The sequence below is a fragment of the Grammomys surdaster genome, unplaced genomic scaffold (genome assembly GCF_004785775.1).
Source record: "Grammomys surdaster isolate TR1022 unplaced genomic scaffold, NIH_TR_1.0 313, whole genome shotgun sequence".
Classification (NCBI taxonomy): domain Eukaryota; kingdom Metazoa; phylum Chordata; class Mammalia; order Rodentia; family Muridae; genus Grammomys; species Grammomys surdaster.
The window spans coordinates 5,553,341-5,566,240 of NW_021604732.1; the positions used below are offsets into that span (position 1 = coordinate 5,553,341).

Consider the following 12,900-nt stretch of genomic DNA (forward strand, 5'->3'; position numbering starts at 1 on the left):
AACCTAGTAACTTCCACTTTCTGATATATTCCCAAGGTCTATAATACTGGTTGGAGTCGTGGATACTTACTACCCAGTTGTATTGGGTCATAGGCTTTACTTAGAAGGGCATAAGGACATGCATGGGCTATGAGAACACAATGCAACAAAATCATATCTGCATCCAGACTATCATTTTCAAGATGTGCTTCTTGGAAGTAGGAATAAAGCCAGAGTCAACTGGCTTGACAGTCAAGTTTTTCTCAAACCTGTTGGGACCAGTATTTCCTGAAGGTAGTCAGCCCTGGTGAGGAAAATTGATAAAACTGTCAGTCATTCATCTACAGAGAGGAAAGGGGACTGGGTCACTTGCTCAGTGATTGGGTGGTCTCTTCTGAGTTTGTATCCATCTCTGATTTCTGTAGCCCCTCATATGGTCAGTGAACTCTGAGATCTGCGATGGCTGCCTTTGCTTGAGTGTCGAGACACATCCTTCTGACCCCTGGAATAGGCCGTGTTAGCCACTGTCCTGTTTGGGTCCAGAAGACATTCCCCAGAGGAAAGTTTAGCCAAGGTATCTCCTGAGCATGTGTCATCCCTAGAATGCTCTCTGCTGCATCTCGGACACTGGAGAACCCAGTCTTCGACACACTTCTGTCTGGGAGGGCTAGAGCTCTTTGAGGTACTAGCTCCAAAGTCCTGCTGTGCTTCAGGTGGTACTGGATGGCACGGGGGCTGAGTGTGGACAGTGCCAGCAGCAGGAGCTGCAGCAGAAGCAGAGGCAGGGGCAGGCCTCTGTTTGCTTCTCCAGTTCTGGATTTCAAGGTTTCTTTTGTCTGTGGGTAGCTTGTCAATTTTCTGAGCTTTTGAGATTAGAGACTTCCCATATGTCCCTTCTAGAGATAGGAGAAAATACCTAGTAGGAAGTAAAAGGGGAGAAAAAGGGTCAGTTTTTGAATTGTTGTTAAAGGTAAAAGGGCAACATAAATCCCATTTGTCTCTACTTAAGGACCAGGTCTGATTTTGACAAAGAAAGCCATAAGCTACCAGCTCCAGGAATAGACCATAAGTCCCCAAAACTAGGCCATAAGACACCAGCTCCAGAAACAGACAATAAAATCCAAAATACCGTTATAAAACCCTTTCCTAAAGAATAGCCTGGGGATAAGCACAGAAATGGGAAACTATCTTATCCCAGGATGGGTCATCTGTGGTGGACAGACCTATCTTATCCTATAGTTAAACATTCGTGACGTAGAAATGCAGACCACTGACCACCTAGCACAAGTTAATCAGAAGCTGATCCCTGGGACCTCCCCAGCACAATGCAATTTTAGATTACCTAACCCACTCTCTCAATATAGAAGAACTAACATTGTAACTAATCAAAGTTATACTAAGGTCACTGCTTACGCCCCTACCAATCACATTAGAGATTACCTAATCCTTCTAAAGAATTCCCCTAGTTCCCTATAAGAAGGTCTGCCCGCCTTTGTCTGGGGGTCACCATTTTAGAGAATGGCTGACCCTGGATGCTGATAGTTTCTGCAGAATAAATGCTCTTTGTCTTTGCATACTATCGGAGTCTAAAGTCTTCCTTCAATGACTTTCGTAGCCTTTCAGAGGGATTCTGGCCAGCTGGAGCATGGTGAGCATGACTCTGGCAGGACTTGCCCTTCTTGAACATTCCCTCCGCCTTGCTAAAACTCATTAGATTACATTCCTGAAGCTAGTCACCAAGGTCTGTTCTCTTATTTGGCCACTTCCTCCCTCTGAGACTGATTACCAAGGTCCAGCTATCAAAGTATTGAAGTCTAGCAATCAAAAGCTTCCTTTGGTTCGTCTAATTAACATGCCTGATTAAAATTAAATATCCCATCATAACATAGAGTTTCCCCTTGTATGTTTATAAACCACCATTTTCCTATGCACCAAGTCTGTTTCCTTTCTATCCAGAGGCAGTCCCTTGTCCCACTCCAGGACAAATATTCCCTCCTACCCTTGTTTCCTTCCTCTTCTCCCTCACTCTCAATTTCCTGTCTTTGTCTCTTATTCCCTGCCCTCTGTCCCTGTGAGGCAAACAAGTCTCCTTTGTGCTGAGAACTTGTTCTTGGGGATCCTGAGCTGATACTTTCCTTAACAGTTGTTGACTTCTTAAAATTTCAGCATTGAAAGAGGTCTTAGAATTTAACTCTCCAGAGATCATCTTTATTGGATTCTGAGTGACCCCTCTCAAAGCTAATGGTGGCTGCCTCTGGTGGTGCAGAAGACGCATGATAATACCAGCAACACATAACAGTTAATGCCTATTCTGTATCAGGACTTCATGAAGTGCTTTCCTGAGTACTGACTCAGTTCTCTCAAAAAATCCACATGCTTGGTACAGTTGAGGACCATGAGGCTCTGTTCATGATAGGGGACACATGCTTCCATCACCTGGGGACACTGCCAACTTATGTGAGCATATTTGTGACGTTTGTACTATAATGAAATTGTCTGATGCTGTGGTTTTCATTTCTTCGTGTGTCTCTACAATGCATAACTATACTTTTGATTCCCTTTGTATACAAATGTGGAAACTAATACAGCAGTTTGTCTGATATCAAGTTATGGTCAGACCCAAGTACTCTGATCTACAGAGTAGTCTCTAGTTTACTCTACCAGTATTTTTTATGGAACTTTACTTCTATAATTAGTCTTTGCCCAGTAAGGAAATTGACACCCCTAGGTGCTGAGTCGAGATTGCCAAGGTCTCCTGAAAAGGTCTGAGACCTCTGTAGCTCACCCTGACTTGTCTTCTTCCTGCCAAGCTGCATGTAGCCTGTGGGAGATTCTAAATTCATCTTCTGAATCCAAATTTATCCAAGTGGAAGGGTGAGAATAAGTACATGTTGTCTTGTGTCAAAGTCCACCCACAATCCCTTTTCCAAGTATTATCTAAGAAGCAGCCCACCTGGCCTGGAGGATACTTAGAATGTTAATTGAAAGCCTCTTAAGAGAGAGTCTTTCATTATTGTGATTCAAAGTTGCTTGGTGAATCCATAGGGGCCAAGGGTTTTCTCAAGACTGTAGTAGATGTCACCAGCAAGTAAATAGGGGCCAAGCATATGCTTCAGGAAAGATTGGATTTCTTGTCTGGAGACTGAAGTTTCTCTAGTCTAAATCTCTCCCCCAGGACACTGTCTTTCTCCACCACCCTCAAGTCAACAAATATGTGTTAAGTTCCCACAGCCGTCAGGTCCTATAGGATCAAGCTTTGGACAAGAGAGAACGCCTACTTTCCTGTTGCATAAGAGAGCAGTTGCTGATAGAGAGATGGCTTAGATACTTGGTCTCATCTGAAGATCATCCTCGAAGATGTGCTGGGGCAGAGGACTGAGGTTTTTGTACAGTCAAACCCAGGGGTGGAGTAGGGTTTAACACACAGAGGCAAACTAGCTGAAGTGTGAGAGTGACAGATCTAGACAGGAAGAGGATAACTAGAGCCGGCAAGGACTTTGGGCTGTGATTTACATTTTTTGTATTTTATTATGAAGGCCTAGGGAAATTTTTGTTGACTGACAAACACATGACTAGAGCAGACTTTAATAAATTAATAATAGATAGTGAGAAAAGAACCAAGAGGAGACAAATTGTATAATTTGGTGTGTCAGGGAAGTAGCCTGTTTATGGTGGAAGCTTTGGAAATGAAAATTGCAGATGCATCTGAGAAAGATACCACAGGTAGAAGTGTAGACTTGTTGCTGTGTAATCTAAGGATGTGTAGCCCTAAGGGATGCCAATGATAATGGCTAGAGGACAAACTGGGCCCTGGCATTCGCTGAAGGGAACTCTGGAGAGACTAGTTTTGGAGGGTGAACCATGAGTAAAGTAATAGATGCCCTCTCTCTGCTTTTGTAAGACTGTGTGCAGTTGATGAACGAGCCAGAGAAATGTAGCTGGAATCAGTGAGTGGCCTGTGTTGCGAAGCATCTGTGAAAGAATTTTCAGTTCAGAAATGAGCTTTGTATCCATGGAGAAAATATAAAAGTAGAAAACCAGAGAACCTGGGATGAAGGCTCGCCACTCACTGTATCTAGGGTGTGAGTTGTAAAGGAAAGAGAAGTTGGAAGAGATTCTAAGCATAGGTCATGTTGAACCACTTCTCCGGCTCATCTGACCTATATTCTAGGTCAGAATTATTTCCTTTATTTTTTGAGAGTATATAATTTCCCCTGTCTTTCCTCCCTCAAACTGTCCCATATATCCTTTCTTGTTCTCTTTCATGTTCATGGCCTCATTTTCATTACATGTTGTTATATATACATATAATATATATATATATATATATATATATATATATATATATGTTATATATTACATATACATATAATATACACATTACATATATATGTTATATATCACATATACATATAATATGTTATATATTACATTTACATATACATATAATATATATGTTACGTATACATATAATATATATTATATTAGGAATATAAATATATACATAAATACAACCTTAAAAAAAAGTCAAGAGCAGAAGGCCCGAAGACTGTTAGAATTTGCTACAACTAATTAAAAGGATTAAGAGGATATGCACTAGGGCTTATGCTTGGTATGTTATTTTGGTTTTAAATCTGTAAAATAGTTTGTATACATCTATGCTCTAGTTGAAGGGAATTTGTAATGTCCTTTTGACCTGGGTGGATAAACTAGACTAAGGTTAGTGATCTATTTTCGTAAGATTGACGAAGAAGATCAATTCCCATCATGAGTAATGCGACTTTCAACTTTAAGCCAGGAACAGTTTTCTACAGCAAACATTCTATCGTGTGGATTTATATAAACAAACAAGAATTACACCAAAGTTGTAAGTCAGGAGTCCTTACAACTATTAAAATAATCCCTTCATTATCAGAAGGAATCCCTTTGACCTTAGTAAATAGAATTGAATGAGAATTCAGCTTTGTGGTGAAAACGTAAGCAAAGCTTTGGGCTGTGTACCCTTGTCACTAGCAAGTACATACTTGCTGACGTTTTCCTAACTCATCCCTCGTCTGTTCAGCAAGCCATCAACCTGATGCACATCTGTTCTCTCCATGTGTGCCAACAGTCCTTGCACATGTTTCAGTGGTCTATCTTAAGCTGCTGCTGTAGCCTAGTAAGACTCTGGCTCCAATCATTTTTTCTAATGAGGAACACTGGGCTTATGAACTTCTTTCTAGCTGTGAGGCTATACAGTGTGTATCAAACATGAGCTCCACAGCAAGAAGCACTGTTATTGCTGGGATTTTCTTGGGAAATGTGAAAGTAGACGATTTTAGGTGGGAAGTGTCAGGAAATAATATGCAAGTATGAATGATTTATCGGGAAAACAGAGCCTTTTAAAATATTATACATGTGTTTTAAACTTAAGTGATAATAAAATGTTGGGTACTTCGTGAAAAAAAAATTATAAATTTCTGAGAGAAATCTGAAGTTCTGCTTCACATGTTTTTCCTGCGATGACAGGAAGTTCCTTGTCTCCATGTGTGCGCTGCATGTGGCTTGCCGGGACAGCTGCTTTCCTACAGGCACTGACGTGCAAGACTCCCTGACTAATAGAAAAAGATTACAGAGCTTGAAAAAAAAAAGCTCCCTTACCACACAACAAAATTTATAAGCCAGGGAGGTAAAACAATCACTCTCACATTACATATATCACAGTGGAGGGCATTTTGCTTCTCTATGGCTGACCTGGGAGCCGAGTCGATATTATTTTACCCTCTGGCTTACTGTTCTTTTATCCTAGCACCTCGTCTCTGAACAACAATCTCAAGGCACCGGTGAACTTGACTGATTTAGAAGCTTTATGGAAACACACATCTGGGTATATCTGTGTGTGTGTTTCTAGAAAGGTTGAATAGAGGAGGGAAGAGACACCTTTGATGTGGGCTGGGGTCCTGGGCTATGCAGAAAAAGTAAGCTGAGAACCAGTAGTCGTGTCTCGCTACTTTCTGAGCATGGTTGCAATGTGACAGGCTCCATGATAGGCTTTACCTTCAAGCTGTGAGCTGAAACAAAGCCCTCTATCCTTAAGTTGATTTTGCCAGGAATTTCTTCACAGAATCTAATATACTTGTGGTATGCGAACTTAGGGGTGACTGGGAATTTTAAAGGACATTGCCCAAGAGCTCAAACCTTGGTAGAAGAGCCACAACTGGTGTGAGGAGGCAGATGAGGTAGAATGTGGGGTCTGAGAGCTGCCTTTCCATCACCCAGTAGGGATTGGTGGGGCTGTTGCAGGTGACACAAGTGGCATCGTATATTAGGGAAACCACGAAGTACATCAAGAAACTGCCGAGGAGGACAAGGCCATGGAGGACAGTCTGTGGAAGGGACAAAGAAGATCCTGTTGGAGGTTATAATATTAGGTTATGGAGCAGCCAAATGCACACAGTTTAGTTAACCTTTGTTTTAAACCATTTTTAAGAGGTACACACATATCAAACACTCACAAAATGAGCAGATAATGAGCAGATAATGGATCAAGCTCTGCCTAGCTGGGTTGTAAAAACTGACTCCACTTGGAAAATTCTGTTGAAGAAAAAAATGTAATGCAGACAAGCATCCTAGAGAGTAGAGCTTGAGATGAACATTTCAAGCATGCAAAGATAAAATTAAGGTAACAACATATCTCTTGGTAAATGGCCTGCCTTTCTTTATTCTTGACCTTAAATGTCAGTGTTCATCATTTTTAGGAAAGTTTTGAACATGTTGGCACACCTGTGTTTGTGGATAAATTCTTACATCATCATCTATAGGAATCCCTTTTGCTTATGGATTGAGTATTTGTGCCTACTTCCCAATCTAGATAACAAAGTTCTAGTTTTCAATTGATAGTATTTGAATATGAGATTTTCGGAGGTATTTTAGGAGCCCCCCCCCCCATTAGTGGACTTAGTGGTCTCTTTAAGAAGAGACACAAAAGAAAAGATACCTCTCTTTCTTTTTCTTCCACAGATGTGTGAAAAAAGACAGCTGTCTACAACCCGGGATGAAGACTTTCCCCCAGGTAATTCCTGGGCCAGGATGCTGACTTTGGACTTTTAACCTCAAGAATGGTTAATATGTAACTTTTTTCCTGTTTAAACTCCATTATCTACAGCATTTGTTATGAGCCCCAGGCAGACTTAAAATAACTCTGCATTTTCTTTCACTCAACATCTACTTGAGGGCCATGTGCACACAGCTGTTATATTTCTAGCTTGTTCATTTTAACTATAGAAGCTTCCTGACTCACGGCAGAGTTCTGCCTTATAAACCTGTTGTAAGTAGAAAATAGTGTATGTTACAAATGCTTCTGACTATACCTGACCCTCTGAGCACCCAGCCTCGCAGTGTAGCACAGAGAATGGGTTGTTTGTCATTCTGATTACAAGGCTGAGCGGAGCCTGCCGGCTTAGTTCAGCAGATGCCTAGGGAGACTATCTCACCACATGCTGCCAGCTCAGGAAAAGATCTAAGTTCAACATTTGAAATACAGCTTTTAACCTACATGTATGGTATTGGTACCCCCATAAAATAAAATAAAAACAGAGATGTAAGCTTAATACATCTTATTGCTAAGATGGGACTACTGTTTGATTGTACAAAAATATCACTGGGAATTTTATCATTGATATATATACATTTAGGCTCTTTATATGTATGTATGTATGTATGTATGTATGTATGAATGTCTATATGTATATGTATGTGTATCTATGTGTATATATACATATATATACATACACACAAACATATATACACACACAATATACATATATAAAATTAAAAACAATGCTGCAGCAAACATTTTTGTATGTTTCCTTACACACATGTAAGATTCTTTATTACTGTTATTTGTAGGGTGCGTACTTAGGAGTAAAATTCTTTCATAACCTGTGGGTACTTTAAAATCTTTCAATTGTTTTAAAAATTACCTTCTAGAGCACTGGTTCTTAACCTTCCTAATGCTGTGACCTTTTAATACATTTTCTCATGTTGTGGTGACCCTTAACCATAAAATTATTTTAGTTGTTACTTCATATGTATAATTTTGATACTCTCATGATTCATAATGTAAATATCTGTGTTTTCCAATGGTCTTAGGCGACCCTTCTGAAAGGGTCATCCAACCTCCCAAGGAATCACAGCTAATAGGCTAAGAAAGTTGTACTTCTTCACATTCAACATACTGCTGAGAAGTTTTACCAAAACAGAATGTTTTAGTTGCATGATTTTTTTTCTCTTAATCCTTGGACTGCCTGTGGTCACGTGGCTTCAGAATCACTCTAGCCATGGAATAAGTATAGCTGTCATTTGAATGAAGGTGTTCCTTCAGAGCTCTTGGCACCTAAGGCCCTACGTGTGACCAGAAGAGGTAGGATGTTTTGGGAAAGTGATTGAGTCACAAGAGCTCTGGACAAAGAATGGATTTATAAAAGAGGCAGGAGGGAGACCATTCTGCCATTATAATATAAGAACTCAGCATCCAGTTTTGGCTCTGTTCCCCAAAAGTAAGTCATCTTGGAAATGGAGGAGTTAGAACGTAGTCCCTTCCAACTTCCTGTCCTTAATGTTAGTTGTCTGTGCCTTCATCTTGGACTTCCAGCCTTCCAGAAAACTGAAAGTTCTACCTTTTTTTTTTTCAAATTTTGTTTGTAAACAGATATTTTGTTACAGTAACATAAGTAGTCTAAGACAAATCTCTTTTCTTACTTTTCTAGTCCATGAAAGAAAAATAGTGATAGAAATGGTATGCTAAGTTTGGCCAAACTCACTTTATAATAACTCTGGAGCTGGTGTTTTGGGGGACAGGATTTAGCTGTCTTTATTTTTTGAGTTGATTTTGACTATGTTTTAGTAACTTTTAAGCTTGAACATGACAATGACCACCACCACCACCGCCACCATCCCTGTTGTGGTTTTTGCATACCCCCTGCCCCCAGTCAGCTTTGCTCAAGTGTAGTTTCACTGGAGTTCTGGGGAACTCACATTTATCCTCATACTGATTGTTTTTTTGACCTACCAGCAGCCACTCTCTTAAAGAAAACCCTGTCATGGTCTGTTAGTCACTCAGCAAGAGGTTCATCATGATTTTCTTTTTTACTTCATGTGCTATTTAGTGATTAAGCTGAGGTTAAACATACTTAAAATTCAGGATTCTCATGGAAGAAATGCACAGTTAAACATTTCTATTTTTTTGAAATCACTTACTTATTGTTTTTTGAGTATTCTTGACAAATTAAATAATCTTTTTTTAAAAAAACTGAATGATAAACCTCATAATTTGAAAATGCCATTAATTTAATAAAGCAAAATAAATAAGGGTTAATTATATCCACTAATGGGCCATGTACACACAGAATTACTTCAGTTACTTCCCCCTCAGGTCTTTGATTAGAATTAAGCCATTGTTTTTGAGCAGCTTTTGTTTTAGTTTCACTAACTACTGGTCGTCTGAGCAAGCTCCAGTAGGAATTACACTGGAATGGCCCCTAATCACTAGCAGATTTTGAGACCATCTCCGTGCCTTTTTTTGGTCTTGTACAGTTTTACTATTCACATTTAAGTGGTGTAGCCAGATCTATTTTAACTAATTTTAATTCTGAATGTTTAGTTCTTCAAATATTGCTTATTTACCCCTTTCCCCTTCTTTCCACCTCGTGACTCTTTTGGCGTGGACACTGAGCCATTGTTTTCCAACCACATTTCCATAACTTTTATTACTTGTGTGTCATTCCAGGTGAGTTTTCAATTTTACTTCCCAATTTGGTAGTTTCTCTCCCCGCTCCCTGTCTTTGTCTCTCTGCCTTTCCCTCCCTCCGTTTCTTTCTTTTCCCATGCTGTCTTATCTAGAATGAGTTCCACAGATTGTCCCTTCAATTTCAATGCTATTTTTTTCATTTTGGGGAGTTTTAAAAGTTTCCCAAGCTAGGCTCAGTTACTAAAATCAAAGTTGTCCTTCACTCAGTGTTTCTGATGTAACTATACCCCAGGAGCTTGTCAATAGCATATTTTCCATAGCTTATTTTGTAGGGTAAACATACTTGGACTATCAATAAATGAGGCTTTAGATTTCTCCTCTATAAAAGATACAGACTCCCCTCTTGAAGGACTGTGAAAGGCAGCCTGGTTCCAGGTTGAGCTCTTTAGAGTTATTGATTAGGGAAACTCAGTGAGAGTGCTCTCTCCTCCCCCCCCTCTGTTGCTATCTATCTATCTATCTATCTATCTATCTATCTATCTATCTATCTATGCTAGAGGTTGATTTTGGTGTCTGTTTTCCTCAAACTCCATCTTATTTTTTTGGGACAGGGTCTTTCATTGAACATGAGGATCACTGATCCTGTTGGACCAGCTAGTCAACCATTTGCTGCAAAGATCTTCCTATCTCGATTTTCTTGGGATTAGAGGTACACCACCATATCTGGCTTTAATGTGGGTACTGGGTATCAAACTCAGGCCCTCACCTTACTGAATCACCTCCTCACCCTGTCTTTTATGATTTAAGATACCAAAATATGATAGTTGCGAATGCTTGATATGTGGTTAAATGGGTAATAGTTCTGTGTACACAGCCTCAGCTGTACTCAGGTTAGCCTTTCCTAGCTCTGCAGTGCTCCTGAATTTTTCATCAGCATCTCTCTGGTTTTGCAACTGTCTCATTGCTTTATGTTTGTTAGTGTTGTCAGCATGGCTGGATACTGAGGCCAACAATGCCAATTCCACTGCTGTACAAGGGCTCAGTGAGAAACTAATCAATTTATTGAGCTAGATCAGCTATATATTGTAAAAGAACTCAGAAACCTGAGTGTAGTTAATGAACAAGAATACAAGTTTTAAGCTGAATGTTCTGTGGGATCCTTACCCATGTCTTCATTTCCATTGCCTGGTGCAAGAGGATAGTGGTGAGGGAGATGGTGTTGATTGGTGTTCCAAAAGTAAAGACATCTATGTCTGAACCTCGGTAGGTCTATGGAGGAAGAACAAACAGGCACTGTCAAGTAGGCATATCTGGGCATGCCCACTTTTAAGGCTAGCATTCAATACAATGAAGCCAGGAGTCAAGGGAGGGGAGGGAACGTGGTGAAGAGAGGGGGAAAGAAGGGGTTTATTCAAGGAATTTGAAAGGTAAGAATGTGTAGATGCTATTAAATTTCTTAGGAACTTGCTTGCTTTAGTAAAAGTGGAAAAGCATGGTGGAATGGCGCATAAAGGCTTTCTTGAGCATTTCCCAGGCATGACATAATTGCCGAGGGTATGCGTGTCTACCGTCACGGAGTTTGTGGTCTTTTAGGCAGGGCAGGTGGTGGTGTACTTTGAGAGGAGGAGAGAGTGCTGTAAGGACTAGACACCCTGGGAGCACAGATGTGGTTTTATCAGCTGAGACTGGAGTATGATAAGGGAAATGATTGTCTAGACAGAGGCCAAGTCTAGGAGTGGCCAGTGTGATGGTTTTTGTGAACTTGACATGAATCTAGACATATCTTGGAAGAGAGAATTTAATTGAGAAAATGACTTGATTAATGCTTGGTGTGGGAGGGTGCTACTCCTGGGCAGGTGGTACTGGGTGCTATAAGAAAGCAAGCTGATCAAGCAATGAAGAGCGAGCCAGTGAGCAGCATTCCTCTGTGGCCTCAGCTTCAGTTCACGCCTTTAGGTTTCTGCCTCAAGTTCCTGCCCGACTTCCCTCAATGATGGACTGTGATGTAGAACTGTCAAGCTGAATAAACCTTTTCTTCTTCAGGTTAATTTTGGTCATGGTATTTTATCACAGCAATAGGTACCTTAACTAAAATAAATGCTTTCAGCTCTAGGGCAGGAACTATAGAGGTTAAGAAGCATAGGATGGATCTTGTTCAAAGGTGCCTCCTCCTTTTGGGAGGCTGGGCACCTTTATAGTCACTTCAGAAGGCAGAGGAATTACAGATGTGATATAATTTCATGGTGATAGTATAGGACACTAGGATGCACAGAGAAGGGGCTGCCACAGTAAGATGAGAGAGCAGAGGAAGTCAGACAACATGGTCTCTGACAATACAATCCCTTATCTAAGCAGGGCCATGAGTCAACTCTGAACTGTTTTCCCACAAGGGATAATAATCAAGTGTGATGACAATATTTGGTTTCTCAAGAGCTATCAGAAGTGAAGCTTTGCACAAATTGTTCTATCTTCTCAAACACATTGGGTTGGATGTAATCAGCTAGTAATTTGCAGTCTCTGCCATGATGTACCTAAAAAAAGACACTATTAATCTTGATTTTGTATAGCTAAGGCCAGTTTCACACATGACTTATATGTCTAGGGTGAGACTATATGACTTACCAGGTAAGGGATAAAGAAGCAGATGAGGCTCTGGTAGAACGCATCAGCCATGGAAACCCAGAATGTCGACAGGTTGTAGCACTGGAAGTAAGAGCACATAAGTAACTCAGCATCCCGACAAGCCTCTGGTGTTTGCAAGTATCTTCTTTGTGTGTGACTGGGTTTGACAATATGATACTTTGCATACCTGTCGTCTTAGCTACAAAAGAATAAAGTTCTATCTCTGTGACATACATATAATTTTGTGGAAATTATGAATCTTCTCTGAGAACTGCTTTCTTTTCTCATAAAATATGGAATTCATGTGCACTAAATGCAAATGTGCTTTGGTATCTAGGAAGTACCGTCAATGCCGCTATCAACACCATACATTAGCTCCATCACTAGTTCTGAAGTCACTAAGTGCCATCTGCAATGGAGAGGTCATTCAACGACCAGGATCAATATTCCCCAAAGTCAGAGATCAACCCTTTTAGAGACAATATTTCTCATCTTGTACCTGCTCTTCACCCTTGAGGAAAAGGTCACACACACACACACACACACACACACACACACACACACACACACAC

The 12,900-nt window shown here is 40.3% G+C and overlaps 1 protein-coding gene across 1 annotated transcript in view; it reads right to left on the reverse strand.

Moving 5' to 3' along the window:
* Positions 1-408: 408 nt before the first annotated feature.
* Positions 409-12,900, reverse strand: part of Atp10b (ATPase phospholipid transporting 10B (putative)) — a 100,397-nt gene continuing 87,905 nt past the window's right edge. The window contains exons 19-22 of the mRNA XM_028777718.1: positions 12,329-12,409; positions 10,871-10,975; positions 6,157-6,344; positions 409-895 (exon numbers count right to left, since the gene is read on the reverse strand). Of these exons, the coding sequence (XP_028633551.1) occupies positions 409-895; positions 6,157-6,344; positions 10,871-10,975; positions 12,329-12,409 (861 nt within the window). The remainder of the gene's footprint in view (positions 896-6,156; positions 6,345-10,870; positions 10,976-12,328; positions 12,410-12,900) is intronic.